The sequence below is a fragment of the Mus caroli genome, unplaced genomic scaffold (genome assembly GCF_978045245.1).
Source record: "Mus caroli unplaced genomic scaffold, Mus_caroli_1 scaffold_18, whole genome shotgun sequence".
In the NCBI taxonomy this organism is placed as follows: Eukaryota; Metazoa; Chordata; class Mammalia; order Rodentia; family Muridae; genus Mus; species Mus caroli.
The window spans coordinates 37854888-37874700 of NW_028227273.1; the positions used below are offsets into that span (position 1 = coordinate 37854888).

At 49.5% G+C, this 19813-nt stretch overlaps 2 protein-coding genes across 6 annotated transcripts; one reads left to right on the forward strand and one right to left on the reverse strand.

Moving 5' to 3' along the window:
• Nucleotides 1-359: 359 nt before the first annotated feature.
• On the reverse strand, nt 360-10764 carry LOC110312445 (adenylate kinase isoenzyme 1). 2 transcript variants are annotated; one of them, XM_021186039.2, is made up of 6 exons: nt 10474-10764; nt 9323-9522; nt 7181-7294; nt 1834-2028; nt 1178-1304; nt 360-519 (listed from the first exon to the last, which is right to left on the reverse strand). In XM_021186039.2, the coding sequence occupies exons 1-5, from the start codon at nt 10532-10534 to the stop codon at nt 1236-1238; spliced, it is 639 nt and encodes a 212-aa protein (XP_021041698.1). In that variant the 5' UTR covers nt 10535-10764; the 3' UTR covers nt 360-519; nt 1178-1235. The 2 variants fall into 2 exon arrangements, with proteins under 2 accessions (XP_021041698.1, XP_021041699.1); XM_021186040.2 differs by lacking the exon at nt 7181-7294.
• A 111-nt stretch (nt 10765-10875) lies between these two features.
• Gtf2f1 (general transcription factor IIF subunit 1) lies at nt 10876-18918 on the forward strand. Of its 4 annotated transcripts, none has more exons than XM_021186037.2 (14): nt 10876-10951; nt 11053-11212; nt 11299-11345; nt 12536-12608; nt 14333-14526; nt 15083-15253; nt 16793-16977; nt 17497-17650; nt 17744-17805; nt 17891-18010; nt 18124-18197; nt 18269-18407; nt 18511-18601; nt 18691-18918. In XM_021186037.2, exons 2-14 carry the CDS (start codon nt 11201-11203, stop codon nt 18893-18895), a joined length of 1527 nt encoding a protein of 508 aa, XP_021041696.1. In that variant the 5' UTR covers nt 10876-10951; nt 11053-11200; the 3' UTR covers nt 18896-18918. The 4 variants fall into 4 exon arrangements, with proteins under 4 accessions (XP_021041696.1, XP_021041697.1, XP_085689251.1 ...); XM_021186038.3 differs by having other exon boundaries at nt 10893-10955; XM_085833125.1 differs by lacking the exon at nt 10876-10951 and having other exon boundaries at nt 10978-11212; nt 17747-17805.
• The last annotated feature ends 895 nt before the right edge of the window (nt 18919-19813 follow it).

Below are 19813 nucleotides of genomic sequence, written 5' to 3' on the forward strand. Positions count from 1 at the left end.
TACTGTCTGGGGCCCTATTCTTGTTTTTAAATAAACTTTTTAAAAGGAAAGAAACAGTCACTATTGCTATCTCTTTTTTTCTTTTTTTTTCTTTTTCTTTTTTCTTTTTCTTTTTCTTTTTTTTTTTTTTTTTTTTTAGTTAGAGTTGGAACATTCCTTGGACCAGGTGTGGGTGTCATAGGCCCCTCCTGCCCTGCCCATCTCTCTCTGTCTCTCTCTTTCTCCCTACCCCCGCTCTTCCCTGGCTCCTCCTTATACCCACCCCAACCCCAGGACTGGCCTGGTACGTTGTCATCTGTTGAAGATGAGATAAACTGAGAAAAAAAAATGAGAACAAAACAAAAAAATTGTATGGCAGTTTTTACTTTTTATCGCTCGTTTTTAACTTCACAAATAAATGGTATCAAAAACCTCCCTTTGTCCTGCTGGCTGTGATCTGTCGGTCTGTCTCCCCTGCCCTTCAAGTAGGCTTCTGAAGCAGATGTATGCTGCTTTTTCCTAGTTGTTATAAGCGTAACCCTGGGGATGAGAAGTTGTGGGGATTTTGTCTTAGTTTTAGACAGAGAACAGCTTGCAGGCACATGCTTTCCTGACCTTCCTTTTCAATGCATGGGCTAGAGAGGATGGAGTGGGGTGCAGGCCCTGAAACCACCTATCTTTCAGGGAGCCCTACCCAGTTGTCTCTGCACTTTGCCTTTGGGACCTGAGGAACCAGGCACTGAGGAGGGTCCCTGGGGCTCATGTTCCCATGGATGTGACCACACTTGTCACTAAGGGTTGCCTCATGGAAGCATCCCATTGGGAGTACAGGCCTGACGAGTGTGGGTGGAAAGGAGAGGCCTGGTCTGGGTGAGCGATGCCCAGGCCAGGACAAAGTGGACAGTGCCAGGGGGTTTGAGCAGTGTGGCAGCCTGTAAAGTTCCTTCTCTGATCAGAATCAGCCAGGGAGATGGCATAACAGGTGAAAAGTGCTAGCCCCAAAGCCAGATGGAGAGCTTGTAGGACAGCAGAAATGAGACTCCATTCTCCAAAGCTGCCCTAAACTGTGAAAATCATGCCTTGCTAGAATAATTTCCAGAGTGCACATGATGCAGTAGCAGCTGCCACTTACAGGTGAAGTTAGTTTCCCTCCAGCTGTTCTAGGTACCTGTCTGCCCTGTTAGTGCCAAGGACTCACCTCAGGTCTGGGTTCTTTGCTGTGTGGTAGGCCAGATGTTGGCCCAGTCCTACCTAGCTCACAACAGACTCTCAATGACGGAACAGCACTTGGCAAAGATGCTTTCAGGAGCTTCTTCGGCCAGTATCTAAAGAAGACAAGATCAAAGATGCAGCTCATGACAAGAGCTATGCTCCATCAGCCCATTGAGGCAAGCCCGGATACAGGCAGGTTTGCTGTATACTGGGTTTGGGGATGGGGCAGGAGTGAGCCATGGAGAGAGAACCCATGGGTCCAGGGATCAGAATAGAATACAGTCTCCCATGTTTGTTTCCCATAAGGACAAGGATACCACCAGAGTCCCTCATCTCCCTTCCACTGACACTAACCACCCCAGCGTGTACTGAGCCAGACCCAGAGCTTCACAGGTGGCAGTTGGGGACCCTATTGTAGCTTTCAGAAACTGGAAGCACATTCACTGGCTCACACCTGTCATCTTAGAGCTCAGGACGGAGATAAGAGGATTTCATGAGTTCAAGGCCTGCCTGGGCTATGTGAGGCCTCAGCCTGTGCCATCCTAAGGAGATGGAATTCCCTCACCCACCATTTCATACTGAACAAAGCTGCAAACTCCAAGCTCACTAAATGGGGCTTGGGGCTCACTTCTAGGTACCCACATGTCGTAGAAGGTTCTTTTGCTGGTAAAAGGTCAGGACAGGCTCACATAGGGTGTAGTGCGTCTCTAGGCGCTTGCGGATGGCCGGCTCTGAATCATCTGCCCGGTGCTCCACCTGTCCTCGTCGTAGCACTCTGCGCACCATGGTCTCCATGGAGCAGTCAAACACTATGACTATGTTGGGGGCCCTGCCCACCTAGGCAGCAACCAACAGAACCCTGAGTAGAGAGTCTTGCATCCATTCCCCCAGAGGCCATGAGGCTGGGGAGACATCATGAATTTGTAAAGTGTCTGTGGAGGCCAGAAGAGGACATCAGGTCCCTGGGAGCTGGAGTAGAGGTGGTAGTGAGCTGCCTACATGGATGCTAAGAACTGAACTCAAGTCCTCTGCAAACAGCAATATACACTCTTAAAACACTTTTGAACCAAGTATAGTTGGCGCATGCCTTTAATTCCAGCACCCTGGAGGCAAGGCAGGAAGATCTGAGTTTAAAGCCCAGCCTGGTCTATGGAACTACTTCTGTTGGGTTTTTGTTTTGTTTTGTTTCGAGACAGGGCCTTGAACTTGCAAAGACCTGCCTCCCTCCTCCTCCCCAGTGCTTGAATTGAAGGTGAATGCCACCATGCCTGGCACAATAGATGCTCCTGACTGCTGAGCCATCTCCCCAGCCTGCAACCTTGTTTTTGAGGAAGGGTCTTTCACTGGCCTGAAACTACACGTAGACTAGGCTGGCTGACCAGTAAGCTTCAGGGATCAGATCAAGCATATACAACACACCCAGCATTCTATGTGGCTCTGGGGATGGAACTCAGGCTCACATACTTGCAGGGTTCGCACTTTGCTGACCTAGCCATATCCTGTACCCCTTGGTTTACTTTTTTCACCTCAGCTGTCATGGAACTCCTGATCCTCCTGCCTCTGATGCCAGATGCTGGAGTTACAGGTGTGTACAGCCACACTAGATATGTTCTTTTTCATTTTTCTTATTTACTATATTCTATTTACTATATTCTTATTTACTGTGTATATATATATAAGAAATATATATAAGATATATATATATATAAATATAAGAAAATTATTCATTTTCTTATTTATATACAGACCAGATCTTTTTTTTTTTTTTTTTTTTTTTCTCGTTTTTCAAGACAGGGTTACTCTGTGTAGCCCTGGCTGTCCTGGAACTCTGTAGACCAGGCCAGACCAGATCATTTTAAATACTCAAATCTAGCCTCAAACATCCCTCCTGCCTCAGCATCCTGTGTGCTGATACCATAAATCCTTTTAGTTCCCTCCCCTCCCCCTTTTTTCCTTTTATGGAGAGGGTCTCACTATACAGTCCTGAAATTGTTCATGTAGACCAAGCTGGCCTGGAACTCAGAGATCCACCTCTTTCTTGGACAGGGTCTCATGAAGCCCAGGATGACCCTGAGTTCCTGATTGTTCACCTCCCCAGTTTCAGTGCTGGGATGAAGGGTGTGTACCACCATGCTTGGTCTCTTGCTTCCAATGGGGTCAGGGACACCACCAAAGTCCCTTACCTCACATTTGAGCTGACACAAATGGGATTTCACTTCTAAGCCCTGGGGATGGATGAAACCAAGGGCTTCAACTATGGGAGGTGACTATTCTATCCTGTGAGCCTAGTCCCATCCAAACTGAGGCTTGATTTGCAGTGGTGGGCAATGCATGTTAGAGCCTGAAGGTTCTCTCCCCCTCCCTCCAATGGTCTCTCCCTACTGGCAGCAAAGTCACCTGCTGCCTGGACCTCCGACAGCTGTGACACCTGCATGTCTGGTTCTGATATCTCATCCTTTTTCTTTTATTCTTGGAAGGAGGGGAGGCATGTGTGAAAGTCAAAGGATAACTTTGTGGAAGTCTGCTCTCTTCCATCTTTAGGTGGATTCCAGGGAGAGAACATGTGGTTGTCAGGTTTAGCAGCAAGCATTTTTATCTGCTGGCCTCCCTTCATCCTTTTTTAACTTTTTGTTTGTTTGGTTGGTTTTTTGGTCTTCAAGACAAAATTTCTCTGTGTAGCCCTGGCTGTCCTGGAACTCACTCTGTAGACCAGGCTGGCCTTGAGCTCAGAAATCTGCCTGCCTCTGCCTTCCAAGTGCTGGGATAAAAGGCGTGTGCCATCACTGCCCCGCCAAGATTTTATATGTATAGGTGTGTGGTACACAAGAGTGCTGGTGCTCACAGAGGCCAAAAGCAGGAGGTGCCCGTGGAGCTACCAAGTGGGTGCTGGAAATTGAACTCAGGTCTCCTGGAAGATCACTGAGTGCTCTTAACTACTGAGTCATTTTTCCAGTTATACTTCCTCCCTTTCTTTTGCTTCCTCTTTTTTTCCATCTTATTTTAAAGCAGGGAGTCTTCTCTGTGTAGCTCTAGCTACCCTAGAACTTTGTGGACCAGGCTGGCCTTAAAGTCAAAGAGATCCACCTGCCTCTGCCTCCTGAATGCTGGGACTAAAGGTGGATGCCACCATGTCCAGCCCTGGTTTTTTTTTTTTTTTTAAGATTTATTTTTTAAACATTTTTTAAAGATTTATTTATTTTATGTATATGAGTATACTGTCACTGTCTTCAGACACACCAGAAGAGGGCATCAGATCCCATTACAGATGGTTGTGAGCTACCATGTGGTTGCTAGGAATTGAACTCAGGACCTTTGGAAGAGCAGTCAGTGCCCTTAGCCATCTTTCCAGCCCTAAATATTTTTTTGGTTTTTGTTTTGTTTTGTTTTGTTTTGTTTTGTTTTGTTTTGTTTTGTTTTTGTTTTGTTTTGTTTTCCGAGACAGGGTTTCTCTGTATAGTCCTGGCTGTCCTGGAACTCACTTTGTGGACCAGGCTGGCCTCGAACTCAGAAATCCACCTGTCTCTGCCTCCCAAGTGCTGGGATTAAAGGCGTGTGCCACACCCGGCTCCTAAATATTTTCTTTAAGGATTTAGTTATTATTATACATAAGTTCACTGTAGCTGACTTCAGATGCACCAGAAGAGGGCGTCAGATCTCATTATGGATGGTTGTGAGCTACCATGTGGTTACTGGGATTTGAACCTTCTGAAGAGCAGTCAGTGCTCTTACCTGCTGAGCCATCTTGCCAGCCCTAAAGATTTATTTATTGTTATATTAAATACACTATAACTGTCTTCAGACACACCAGAAGAGGGCATCAGATCTCATTACTGATCTCATTACACATGTTAGCCACTATGTGGTTGCTGAGATTTGAACTCAGGACCTTTGGGAAAGCAGTCCATGCTCTTAACTGCTGAGCCATCTCACCAGCCCCTAGCTCTGTTTTATATAATGATGCTTGTCCTGTACACTTCCTCATAGAATGCAGAATGGAGACCATAGGCTCCATGCTGGCAGACAGGGATTTCCTTATAACCTCTAGTTAGTTGTCCACATTGCTCAGACACCCTGGATAAGAGAATCTACTTGACACTGGTTCTGTAATTGCCCAAAGCTGCCCATATCCTCCACACTTTGCCTGTAGGTGATTCAGAGCACCTGACAGAATAGCCACAGTGCTTATTGTCAAAGCAAATTTCTATGTGTTCAATACAGGTGCAAATTTCTTCCTTTACTAAATGTATTTACTTCCATATATTTACTCTGCCTGTGTCACACATGTTATGACATGTTAGTGCTTGTGTGGAGGTAGAGAACACGCTGCAGGTGTCAGATCTCTCCTGTCCTCAGGCCCATTTCCTGCTGAGAACTCTAGCAGGCCCCGCCCACTGCTTTCAGCTCGAGCTTCATTACATGTTTGGATATGGGACTGGTTATGAGCCAGGACCAGCACATCCATATGCATCTCACAACCCAAGAAAGCAAAGTGTCCACAGAACGCATCCCTGAACCACACCCCAGACTCTCACTTAAAAAACAAAAACCAGCTAGGCAGTGGTGGCACACACCTTTAATGCCAACACTAGAAGGCAGGGGCAGGTGGATCTCTGAGTTCAAGCCCAGCCTGGTTTATGGAGTCAGTTATAGAGCCAGGGCTACACAAGGAAACCCCGCCTCAAAAAAAAAAAAGTTCTGTGGGTATTATAGAGTGCACCCATGTACCCACGTTCAGTGCATAGTTAGGACTGCTGCATGGCTTGGTGATAGAGTACCTGTTCTTGGAGAGGACCTAGATTTGATTCCCAGCATATACATGATGGCTCACAACCATTCTAAGTCCAGTTCCAGGGGATCTGATGCCATGTTCACACCTAGGCTTTAAGGACACCAGGCATATCTGTGGTAGACAGCACAAAACAGAAAGAAGCCAGCGGGACAGTGCTGTCTCACTTCTATTATCCCGGCACCAAGGAGGTGGAGGCAGGAGCATTCTCAGCTCAGGGTCATCCTTAGATACTTAGAGATGGAGGCTAGCCAGGGCTACATGGAACACTCTGGGAACTGAGGCTACTACTCCACCCTGACTCCCAGCTCAGCTCACAGTTCCCCTTGGGTTACACAGTTTCACATTTTAAGAAATTGTGACCAATATTTAAGCAAGGTGGGAGTTGGGGGGCAGCTTCTGCAACACAGCTCTCAGCTTCCCATAAACCCTACTAGCTTGGTAATGTTGGTCCTGCACATCCCCATGGCAACAGCAGTGTGAATGTTTCCTATGCCCATTGGCAACACTCTGCATGGATAAATTCACCCTCTGGAATCTTTCATCTGCATCCCAATCTCTTCATGCATGTGTGTGTGAGTGTGGCGGCCAGAAGTCAGCCAGCATGAGGGGCTGTTCAATATGTATTGTTTGTTTAAAACAGGGTCTTTTTTTTTTAATGGAGTTCCCAGCTGAACTCCAAATGTAGCTTAGGCTGGCCTAAGAAATCACAATCCTCCTGCCTCACAGGATCCCAGTGCTGGGGTGACAGGCATGTACCTCCATGCTCAGTTTCTGACCATTACTAATGCAGAAAAGAAATCGTATGTGCAGGCTGCATAGAGCACAGTAGGTAGACGGCTTGCCCAGCATGCCTGAAGCCCTGGCGTCCATCCTCAGCATATAAACTAGGTGTGGTGGTTCATCTCTGCCATCTTAGCCCCCACAGGTGGAGGCAGGAAGAGTAGGAGTTCAAGGTCAGCCTCTCCTATGTTATGGAGTTTGAGACCAGCCTAGGCTATATGAAATCTGAAGGAGATGGGGGTGGGGATCAGGAGAAGAGGGAGGAGAGGAAGGAAGGAAGGTCCTATCTCCCAGCCTCAGGTCCTCCCATATCCATCCACTAGGGTTCTATGGAGAGTAGGGAGAGGGTGGTCTGAAACCTCCATTCAGGTAGCGCACACCCTGAAGGGCGCTCTGGCTATAGGCGATCAGGTCACTCACAATCCGCTCAAACTCTTTGGCCTGTTCCAGCTCTCTGGGGAAGCCATCGATGAGGAAGCCGCGGATCTTTGGATAAGACAACAAGTTGTCACTGATCATGTCCAGAATCAAACCCTGGGGAGGAAAGGGCATGGACTCAGGATCCACCCCTCCAAAAAGGCCAGGGACTGTGAAGGCCATTCACTGTGGGCCTCCTGTAAGACAGGGAAACAGCACCCAGCATCCTAATCACTGGCTTCCTCTCTGCTTGCATGCTTTTAAAAACAATTTGAAATCATTTCTGATTGTGTGTATGTCTATGTGTAGATATCTTCAGGTGCATGCAGGGGCCCCAGAAGCCATGTAGGACCCCCTGGAGCTGGATTTACAGGCCATTGAGAGCCACCTGAGAACTGAACCCATGTCTCTAGAGCAGTTAGGTATCTGTAGCAGCTGGGCCACCTCCCCAGCAACTAGGCATGGAGCCCAAGCTGGCCCTGAATGGAAACTCCCCTGGTCTGCCTCCTGAGTGCTTTACCCCCAACCCCTATACACCCATATACTGAGCACAAGGCCGCACAAAATGCTAGGCAAACCCTTGTTCTCTGAACTAGGCTCTCAAGACTCCTCGTACTTTATTTTAGAGAAAGAGTTTCACATAGCCAGGCTCATTGGAAACTTATACTGTCCTTAAACTCAGATATCTTTTTTTTTTAAAGATTTATTTATTTATTATTATATGTAAGTACACTGTATCTGTCTTCAGACACACCAGAAGAGGGCGTCAGATCTCATTACGGATGGTTGTGAGCCACCATGTGGTTGCTGGGATTTGAACTCTGGACCTCTGGAAGAGCAGTCGGGTGCTCTTACCCACTGAGCCATCTCACCAGCCCCTAAACTCAGATATCTTGCCTCTGCCTCCCGAGTGTTGGAATGAAAGGTCCAATGACCAAGTCCAATGACCTTGAACTGAACTTCCAATCTTCTTGCCTCCACCTTCCTGAGTGAACAGGCTTGTCCTACTATGCCCATCAGATATTCTAAGACTCTACCAGACAGTTTACATTTCCTGATACACCATCAATCTAATTCTAGATAAATGTCTCTACTTTGCTGTGTATGTCCCTTCTCAGCAATTTGCTTCCTGGACATTTTTGGTAGGATCCACTGAATATGTGGGTGTGCAGTTTATGGGTACAGCAGCTGATTTGTTTTAAGTTATTTATAGGGTCTATGTAACCCAGGCTGACCTCAAATTCCCCATTCTCCTGCCTCAGCCTTCCAGGTCCAAGGATAACAGGTGTTTGTCACTTCATCTGGCTTTCTTTTTCCCTCTCTCCTTTCCTCCCTTCCTTCCTTGTAACTCCCTCCCCCATGCCTGATATAGTCCCTGACATATCCCAGGCTAGAATCTTTTGTTTGTGGGGGAGGGCTAGTTTAAGACAGGGTTTCTGTGTGTCGCTGGCTGTCCTTGAACTCACTCTGTAGACCAGGCTGGCCTCGAACTCACAGAAATCCTCCTGCCCCTGCTTTCCCGAGTGCTGGGATCAAAGATGTGTGTCACCACTGCCTGGCCAGGCTAGACTCTTATTCAATCTAAAAAAAGGTTATTGGCTCTCTTTTATCATTTATCTAGTTGGGGAAGGATGGCACATGTGCCATTCATTCACAGGAGTCAGTTCAGGGGTTGAATTCAGGCTGTGAGGCTTGGCTGCAAAATGTCTTCACCCAGTGTGCCATCTCTGGCCCGTAGCACAGACTGGCCTGTCTATGTAGTCAAGGGTGCCTTGCCCAGCATGCACCCAGTTTCTGCAGTGCTGGGGATGGGACCCAGGACTTCGCGCATGCTAGGCCAGTGACCTTTTTGTTTATTTGTGAGTGTTTGCTTACATGTATGTGTGAATGTGTGCAAGACCAGAAGAGAGTACAGGAAACCCTGGAAATAGAGTTAACAGATGGTTGTGAGCTGTCATTTGGGTGCTGGGAAGCAAACCCAGCTTATGGACAGGAGCAGCCAGTGTCCTTAACTCTTACATCACCACAACACTGTCAGAGAAGAACAGCTTAGGGCAGCAAGGCAGTCACTGGGCCAGCAGACACTGGCTTCCTGGGGACTCCGTCCAGCCATGAGTGACCCCATGAACTCCTGTGAACTCTCACCGTAGGTACCAGGAGTCCCTTCTGCATGATGTCCCGGATCTGCCGTCCCCTCTGGGTGCTTCTCTGAGCCTCCTCCCGCAGCAGCTGGCCCAGCTCCACGTGGTAGAAGCCGTATTTCAGAGCCATGTTTCTGCACTGGGTCCCTTTCCCGCAGCCGGGCCCCCCCACCACAAAGATGATCAGGGGATACCTCAGGATATCTATGGTGTTCAGGGAAGAAAGAGGGTACTAGTGCAAGTTTATAAGAAATCCTAGACTCACATTTAAGGATCCCCCTGTGGGGATTTTCCTGAGCCATTTGCACAGACCTCCATGAAGTGCCTTAGTGCCTCCATCACCCCATTTTACAGATAAAGAAGAGGGCCCTCAAACTCACCCAGTAGCACCCTGCTCCGCCCACCATGCGGCCCTTTCTATGCTGCCTGCATGTGCCTCTAATCACACAACCTGAGTTGGGATAAAACCTTCCTGCCCGCCGGGCAGTGGTGGCGCACGCCTTTAATCTCAGCACTTGGGAGGCAGAGGCAGGCGGATTTTTGAGTTCGAGGCCAGCCTGGTCTACAGAGTGAGTTCCAGGACTACACAGAGAAACCCTGTCTTGAAAAAAAAAAAAAAAAAAAAAAAAAAAAAAAAAAAAAAAACAAACAAAAAAAACAAAACAAAAAAAACCTCTCTGCCAACAACCTCTCTGCCCTTTCCTCTCCTCCGCAGTCAGCCCTCGTTCTTTGTCCCTTTCAGTTCACTTTGGTCTTCCTAGCCAGCCTCTGTAACTTAAGGCGCACGTAAAAGAATGCCTCCGCTACTAGACACATCTGTGGAGTCAGTTTATGTAAAGCCAGTCATGGAATCAGCCTATCTCATTCCTCTCAAGTTCAATGCCTGTGCTTCCCTTGCCCCTCTGCTTAACCAACTCCTTTGCATCCCGTAGGCTCCCTTTCTGTGATTGGTCCCCGGAGAATAGTACTTTCCATTTCCGACACTCGCTCTTCTATTCAAGTTATATGCCAAAGGCATCAACCAACGGTGGGGTGGGAGCATGCGCAGATGCGTTCCTTCCGTGCAAGGGTTGGTGTGCACCCCCAAGTAGTGGGGATACTTGCCCATCTCCCCCTTCCGTTGCCCCATGTAAACCAACCACCCCACGTCGTTACCCTTCTCCTGGGGCCTCAAAGTTCTGCCCAGCTGGGGCAGCGTGGACTCGCACAGACCCATCCCGCCCGCAATGCCGGGGTACGCTGGGGCCCTGTCTCCACCCTGCACCGAGTCCCCGGCTCCGCTTTACGTCACAAGGGACTCATTTTGCAAGATCCTCAGGATCCCCAGATCCCAGGACACAGAGACAACGGAACCTCAGACCCGCCCCAGAAGAGCCTAAGAAGCCACCCCACAGAGTGGGCCTCGGTTGCCATAGCAACGCGGCCCCGCTCCCGCTTCTGGGACACATTTACGCTTGCGCAAGAGGACCGAGGACGCGTCTACCAGGAGACGCCATTTCCACCCTACCCAGGATGCTCCGCGGTGCCTGCGTCATGACGTCATGACGGGCGTGTCTATACGTGACTTTTCCGTGGTATATAAACAGAGAACGCCGCCAAAAGGTGGCTTTCTCTCCGAAGCTGGTGATCCACAGTAGGTACAGCGACTGCGCTCATCTCGGTGTGGCAGTTCAACTTCCGGGTCAGGCTCTAACGCATGCGCAGAGAGTTAGGTCTCTTTTTCTCGTCTTCCAGCATTCTCGGAGACTTAAGGGTTTGGAAATCCAAAGCACAGCATCACACTAACGTGACAACCAGGAAAGGTGTCTTCCCTTTCCTGGAGCCGAGGGACACAACGAAGTTTATCCCGTTAGGCCGACCGGGAGCAGCTTGAGCAACGGCCATGGCGGCTCTAGTGAGTATGAATGAGGTGGGGACAGAGGTGTCGCAGAACAGACCCCGCGCCCTCTCCTCGCCTTACAGACTACTGCTCTCTTGCAGGGCTCCAGCAGCCAGAATGTCACCGAGTACGTCGTCCGAGTCCCCAAGTAAGTCCCCGTCCACCCACGCTCCAGAACCTCGGCCCTGTGTTCCCCTGCCACCTCGTCCAAGACACAGTAACAGTTACCCCTTGGTTGTTAATGTCAGCGTCGGTGACTTTGTCCTGTGTCAGACTGGTCAGGCCAGACATGGTGACTGCCTTTAATCTCAGCACTCGGGAAGCAGATATAAGAGAATTTCTGTGAGTTCGCAGCCAGCCAGGTCTGTATAGTGAGTTCCAGGACAGCCAGGGCTACATAGTGAGGTCCTGTCCCAAAATAAAAGAAAAATCCCAAACTGATCACAGGTGGTATACATCCTGTTTTCTGTGCCAAGTGCCATGTCCCTCAACTTCTAACTTTATCTTAGGTGGGTACGTGCTAGGCAAGTACTCCACCACTGAGCCACACCCAGCCCCCTTTGAAGACAAGAGTCTTACTGTGTAGTTCAGCTGGTTTGATCAGGCTGGCTTTGAACACACTCAGATCCATTAAGACCCTTGCCTGCCTGCCCTTCTTTCTACATAGGGGTCCTCCGCACTTTTGGTTCCTTTTTTCTTTTTTTTTTTTTTCTTTTTTTTTGGTTTTTCGAGACAGGGTTTCTCTGTATAGCCCTGGCTGTCCTGGAACTCACTTTGTAGACCAGGCTGGCCTCGAACTCAGAAATCCACCTGCCTCTGCCTCCCAAGTGCTGGGATTAAAGGCGTGCGCCACCACTGCCCGGTGGTTCCTTTTTTTCCTTTAAGATTTAATTTATTGTTATCTATGTGTATGAATGTTCTCTCTTGTCTCTCCTCTCTCTCGCTCTCACTCTCTCTGTATGTGATGCTGTAAGAGAGCCTGGTGTCTGTAGATCTTTATCTGATGGGGTTGGGTTGGATGAGATGGATCTTGATTCCTTAAAATAAAACAAAACAAAACCCCTGAAAAACTAGAGCATGGTTCTCAACTTGCAGGTCACCTAAGACCTGCATCAGAAAACACAGATATTTACATTACCATTTATAGCTTACAGTTGTGAACTAAACAAAAATAATTTTATGATTGGGTCACCACAGCATGAGGAGATGTATTAGAGGGTCAGAGCTTTGAGAACCATTGCTCTGGAGTCTTTTATGAGTTCCCAGAATTACCTACAACCAAGGGTGTAAATCATAGATTTGTTGAATGAATAATCAATAGTTTCTTGTCCATTCCAGGAACACAGCCAAAAGATACAACATAATGGCTTTTAATGCAGCCGATAAAGTCAACTTTGCTACCTGGAACCAGGTAAGTGTGTGATTCTGGGTGGCTGGGGCAGGGACCTAACCCTGGGCTGGTGACTGTGTATAGTAATAACTTTACTGAAACGCTGGTGCCCACACCTGTGGCTCCAGCAGATTTGTGATTCTAGCCATCTGGTGGCTGAGGCAGAAAGACTGAGTGTTTTACACCAGCTTGTGCTACATAAATCCTATCTCCAAAGAAAAGAAGAGCAAAGCATGTCAGAGGATGTGGTTCAGTCAATAGAGCACGCATCTAGCATATATGAGGCCCAGCTGGATCCCCAGCTGGAAGGGGGTAGGACCTCAAACTGAAGATCATCCTTGCCTGCACAGTAAAGCCCACGATACATAGACTGTGTCCTTTTTTTTTTTTTTTTTTTTTTTTAAATGGTTTTTCGAGACGGGGTTTCTCCGTGTAGCCCTGGCTGTCCTGAAACTCACTCTGTAGACCAGGCTGGCCTCCAACTCAGAAATCCATCCGCCTCTGCCTACCAAGTGTAGGGATTAAAGGCGTGTGCCACCACTGACCAGCCACAGACCATGTCTTAAAAAAGTAAAGTATTGGGTAGCAAGATAACTCAGTGAGCAAAGAGGTGGCTCCAAGTGTGTCTTCAGACCTCATACAGGCCATGTCATGTACAACCTCCACAAAAAGAAATACACTTTAAATACACTTTAAAAGTTTGGGGTTTTTGTTTTTAAGAAAAAGCCAGCTGGCCGTAGTGGCACATACCTTTACTGCCAGTTCAAGAGCAGCAGAGTCAGTGGATCTCAGACTTCAAGGCCAGCCTGGTCAGTCTGCATGGTGAATTTCAGAGCAGACCGGCTGTACAGTGAGACCCTGTCTCAAAAGGATAAAACGATTCCACAAGATGGGTACAGCCAGGGATACTAGCATCCCAGCACCAGGGAGGTAGAGGCAGGAGGATCATAAGTTTGAAGCCAGCCTGGGCTACATAACAGGACTTTCTAGATAATACTAAGAACAAAAAAATGTTAAAGGCCAAAGTTTTAAACTATCCACTCTTTGGGTGCCATGTTAAAATGTCACTATCTTCATATTGTTGGGGTTGCTCCTGGGCCTTCCTCAGGTGGTCACTATACATCTTTAGTCTCTGTACTCCATGATCTCATGGACCAGTCTGCTTTACTGTTGTTGTAGTAAGTCCCACATTCCCTGTGGCCAGAGTCTTGTGTGTGTGTGATGTTTGTATGCATGTGGGCATGCTGTGCCTGTCAAGGCCAGAGTTGACATCAGGTGTCTTCCATAGTCACTCTACACCATATTTCGATGACATCTGTTGGGCCACTGGTGTGTGAGGGATACAGAGTTTGGAGATCAGAGAAGACTTGTCACTTCTCACCTTTTGCCATGTGCGTCCCAGGGCTTGACAGCAAGTACTGTCCCATAGCCTTTCTACGTTGTGTTTTGAGTCAGGGTATCTAACTGAACCTGGGGCTTGCTGACCTGTGAGTTCCAGAGCCCCTCCTGTCTGCACCTCTCTCCTGGGCTCTCAGATGCCCAGCTTTGTCTGTGGGTCCTGGGGATCTGAATTCCTCCTGCTTGCAAGCCTGCTGCCTTACCCAGTGAACCAGCTCCACAGCCCTCTCCCTGGGCAGAGGCAACAGGTGCTCACATCCCTGGCCTTCATGTCACATGGGGAGTCTGCTGGGAGCACATTGAGCCTGGCACAGGGAGACAGAAGAGGATTCCTGCTTCTCCTTCAGGCACGGCTGGAGCGAGATCTGAGCAACAAGAAGATTTACCAGGAAGAAGAGATGCCAGAGTCTGGTGCAGGCAGTGAATTCAACCGCAAGCTCAGGGAGGAGGCACGCCGGAAGAAGTACGGCATTGTCCTAAAGGAGTTTCGGCCTGAGGACCAGCCTTGGCTACTCCGGGTCAATGGCAAATCAGGACGGAAGTAAGTGATGCTGACGGTGGGAGGGGCCGGCCTGTGTCCCTCACACATGCATACTTTGGAGGAATTTTCTTTGAGTTTGTAGCCAACAGGATGGTGGTCCCATACCACCTCCCTTATCAAAGTTTAATCTTGGAGGTAAATCAACTAGATACTGTTGGCCTGGCTCAGCAGCCTGAGTGTGGCCTGGAGATAGGGCCCTGACTTGGGATGACCCCATGGGCGAGGATACTCCATTGCAAAGAAGGTGGAGTCTGATGGAGCCAGTGCTCTATGCATAGTTATTCAATGAACCAATAGCTGGAGCCTACACGGTGTGAGGCCCTCAGTAGCCATGGGGGATTATAGGCTGGGAGCAGGATACACAGTGCAACATGGCCCAGAATCTGTAGCAGATGGTGGCCACAAGGTGGCAGGGTGATGTTTGTGCTAAGGAGATGGTAGCACATGCCCTTCTGTCCTAATCATTCCTAGAAGAGCCCAAATGGGAACTGTATCAGGGGTGGAAGAAGTGTAGGTGGTGTGGGTGGGACCGTGACCTAACCTAGGCTCTCCACAGGTTCAAAGGCATTAAGAAAGGCGGGGTAACAGAGAACACAGCCTACTACATCTTCACACAGTGTGCTGATGGTGCCTTTGAGGCTTTCCCTGTACAGAACTGGTACAATTTCACACCACTGGCCCGACACCGCACACTCACTGCTGAGGAAGCCGAGGAGGAATGGGAGAGGTGAGTTGTTACAGCTGTGTATGCCCTCAGAGCAAGGCTGCCTGGACTACTGCTTAGTACTTGCTTGGGCAGACCTCTCTTGCTTGAGTCTTTGCCTGGGAGCTGAGTGAAGGCTGGTACCACAGATATGCACAGCCTGGGGGTCCAGGGAGGCGCCTCCTAATGGCAACTTCCTCAGTTCTAGCCTGGGAGGTAGAGACAAAGGCGGGTGCAGGGAGGCTGGGATTGAGAAACTGGGGATGTATAGCATGAGATACCTTGTACACCTGCTGAGGATGGGACCTGTGGGTCCAGAGAGGGCTTCAGGAATGTATGTGGTTTGTGGGGTTGCTCTGTGCTTGCCTACAAGTCTGGACCAGTTCTCAAGGGGCCCGGACTGAAATGTCAAAAGCAGCTCCTCCTCCCACTATGCTTAGTCTTCTTCCGGGCATGCATAGGTGTGGTTCATGGACAGCTCCTTGTCCAGTGAGACCCTACCCCTTCTCTAAGTAATCCTTGAGATAAATTAACTGTGGGGGTGCGGGTGGGGGTAGTGTATTCACACATTACCACACAGATGGTAGAAGCAACAAGGATCAGGCATTCAGGTCCATCTTCTGTATTAAGTTTGAAGCCAGCTATGGTTATATGAGATTTGGTTTCAAAACACCCCAAATTTGACAGACACAGTGGTACTTACCCTTAATCTCAGCACTTGGGTGCACAGGCGACAGGATCTCTGAGTTTGAGGGGTGGTTTATATTCCAACTTACAGGCCAGCTAAGATCACACAATGAGATCCTGTTTTAAAAGGAATTTTAACTGGGCCAAGCCTGGTGGTGCACACCTTTACCCCAGCACTCTAGGATGCAGTGGCATGAGGATCTCTGTGAGTTCAAGGCCAGCCTGGTCTTCATAGTGAGTTCCAAGATAGCTAGGACAATAGAGAGATATCATATCTCACAAAAACAAAACAAAACAAAAAAAACAACCAAACAACCCACCACCTCCAAAGCCATAAAATGTTATTTAGCTAACCAAAATAATGGCTGGATATGCCTGGAACACACCCTGAGTTTGTTATTTAGCTAACCAATATAATGGCTGGATATGCCTGGAACACACCCTGAGTTTGTTATTTAGCTAACCAATATAATGGCTGGATATGCCTGGAACACACCCTGAGTTTGGAGGAGCTAAGATTTGGGGTCCCCAGGGGGCTTAGGTGCACATGGGCCTGAGGCCATCTCAGGGCTCACCCTATATTGTTTCAAGATTTGGAGGTTTGAAATGGCCCAGGCTGTATGCCCTGCCTCTTTCTCTTTCTGTTGCATGTGGTGTGGCTCAGGTTAACTACCGTTCCTTAGCCTCCTTTACAGTGTTTGTGCCTTAATGAGGTTATCCTGTCATGCCCATTTGTCCTGTAAAGAAGGGATGCCCATTTGAGTGACCCAGTCATTATCTTCTACCATCCTCTTGGCCCAAGGAGCTCTTTGCAGCCCCCTGCTCCCCACCATCCTCTGCTGCACAGAGTACATAGTCACTTGTTCCCATATGCAGGAGGAACAAGGTCCTAAACCACTTCAGCATCATGCAGCAGCGGCGGCTCAAGGACCAGGACCAGGATGAAGATGAGGAGGAGAAGGAGAAGCGCAGTCGAAAGAAGCCTAGTGAGCTGCGCATTCATGACCTGGAGGATGACCTGGAAATGTCCTCCGATGCCAGCGATGCCAGTGGCGAAGAGGGTAAGTGGGGACCCAGAGGGCTTAGTTCAGAGACAAGGTGAGTTAACACCACCTGGGAATCAGCTATGTGTCCCTGTAGAGCTGCCTGCTCAGATACTTTTTTTTTTTTTTTTTTTTTTTTTTTGGTTTTTCGAGACAGGGTTTCTCTGTATAGCCCTGGCTGTCCTGGAGCTCACTTTGTAGACCAGGCTGGCCTCGAACTCAGAAATCCGCCTGCCTCTGCCTCCCGAGTGCTGGGATTAAAGGCGTGCGCCACCAGGCCCGGCTTCAGATACTTTTTATAAAGGCTTTAGATGCTATGTGACCTGTGTTTTTCCTGTCACTGCTTGAGTACAATGATGCATGTGGCATCAGCTGTCAGGATTTCCTGGGTAGATGGGATTGCTGCTCATGGGTATAGCCCCTGCCTAGAATCCCCAGTGAGAGCGGCTGGGGGAGTGGCTTGGGTGGATCACCTGCCCAGCAGAGAGCAGAGATCTGTGTTCATCCAGTCTGAGCTCCTGTGTCTTCCTTTCACAGGCAGCAGAACCTCCAAGGCTAAGAAAAAGGCCCCAGTGACCAAGGCAGGCAGGAAGAAGAAAAAGAAGAAGGGCTCAGATGATGAGGCTTTTGAGGACAGCGATGATGGGGACTTCGAGGGCCAGGAGGTAGACTACATGTCTGATGGCTCCAGGTAAGGCACAGGCGAGGCAGAGATGAGGCAGGGGCAAGGCAGGCCAGACCTGTGGTCGCCCAACTTTATGGCTTGCCTTTCTCTGCCCTACAGCAGCTCTCCAGATGAAACAGAAGGCAAGCCCAAAGTGCCCCAGCAGGAGGATGGCCCAAAGGGTAGGTGCCAGTTAGGGACCAGCCAGTGGGTGGGAGTGGGGAGTCAGAAGTTGCCGCTGCTCACCCATTGTGACCTGTGTCCCAGGGGTGGATGAGCAGAGCGAGAGCAGTGAGGAGAGTGAGGAGGAGAAGCCCCCCGAGGAAGACAAGGAGGAGGAAGAAGAGAAGAAGGCCCCTACCCCACAAGAGAAGAAGCGCAGGAAAGGTGGGTGATGATGGCCAGTATACTCCTGGTCCTTTGGACCTCCCTGCTCATGGGTGTTGGTGGGTAGGCTCTGTCTGGGGTCTCTACTTATGGTCTTTATCTGCCCTGTGCAGACAGCAGTGATGACTCCGACAGCTCAGAAGAGAGCGACATTGACAGTGAGACCTCCTCTGCACTCTTCATGGCGGTAAGTCAGAGCTGGGGGCTTGAGTAGGAATGACAGTCTGAGCCTTCACACTCATACCCTAATCTCTGCAGAAGAAGAAGACACCCCCAAAGAGGGAGCGGAAGCCATCGGGAGGGAGTTCAAAGGGCACCAGTCGGCCAGGAACTCCCAGTGCAGAAGCAGCAAGCACTTCTTCTACCCTGCGGGCTGCAGCCAGCAAGCTGGAGCAGGGTGAGTGCCCAGAAAAGCCTGTCACTGGAGAAAGAGCTGCTGGCAGCCACCTGTTGACCCCGATCTGGGCCCTGCCTGGACCTGACATTACTCTCTCCACCAGGGAAGCGGACGAGTGAGACTCCAGCAGCCAAGCGTCTTCGGATGGACACGGGTCCCCAGAGCCTGTCTGGGAAGTCCACACCCAGCAGCGGGTACGTTCAGACAGGAGCAGGACCATAGGTGGGATTGGGCTAAAGGGACTCTTGTATGACTCCAGCCTCCCTCCCTTCCCCTCCCACAGTGATGTCCAGGTGACAGAGGATGCTGTGCGCCGCTACCTGACCCGCAAGCCCATGACCACAAAGGACCTGCTGAAGAAGTTCCAGACCAAGAAGACAGGGCTGAGCAGCGAGCAGACAGTAAATGTGCTGGCGCAGATCCTCAAGCGCCTCAACCCTGAGCGCAAGATGATTGGTGATAAGATGCACTTCTCCCTCAAAGAGTGATGCCAATAAAGAGAGCAAGCCCAGAGTGTGTGCGAGTCATCACTGCCACCCCTGCCCTCCTGGAGCCCTGAGGCATCTGGGCCTCCATTCTTCCTTTGTTTCTCAATCTCTCTCTCTCTCCTTCCTTCCTTCCTTCTTTCCTTTCTTTCTCTTTTCTTTCTTTAATGCATCATATATGTATTAATCATTCCATTTGTTTACATCTCAAATGATATCCCACTTCCTGGTTACCCCCTTCACCAACCCCCATCCCACATCTGCCCTCCCCCCTCTCCTTTGCCTGTATGAGAGTGCTCCCACAGTCACCCACACTCTCCCACTGCTCCAGCATCCTCCTACTCTGGGGCATCAAACCTCCCTGGGACAAAGGGACAGCCCTCCCATTGCTGTCAGGCAAGGCCATCCTCTGCTACATTTGTATCTGGAGCCATGGATCCCTCCAGGTACACTCCTTGGCTGGTGGTCTAAACTATGGAAGAACTGGGTGGTCAGGCCATCCTATGTTGTTCTTCCAATGGGGTTGCAATCCCCTCCAGTCCTGCAAGCTCCCCTACCAGGTTCCCTGAGTTCTGCCTGATGGTTGGCTCCAAGCATCTGCCTCAGCATTAGTCAGTTGCTGGCAGGACCTCCCAAGGAACTGCCACACTAGGTTCCTGTCAGCAAGCTCCTCTTAACCATGGTAACTGTGGGTTTGGTGTCTGTAGACATGATGGATCCCCAGGTGAGGCAGTCCCCGGTTAGCCCTTCCTTTAGTCTCTGTGCTATTTTTTGTCCCTGTTCTTCCTTTGGGCAGGGACATTAGGGAATGTTTCTGCGTTAAAAACTTTGAGACATAGCCGGGCGTGGTGGCGCACGCCTTTAATCCCAGCACTCGGGAGGCAGAGGCAGGTGGATTTCTGAGTTCGAGGCCAGCCTGGT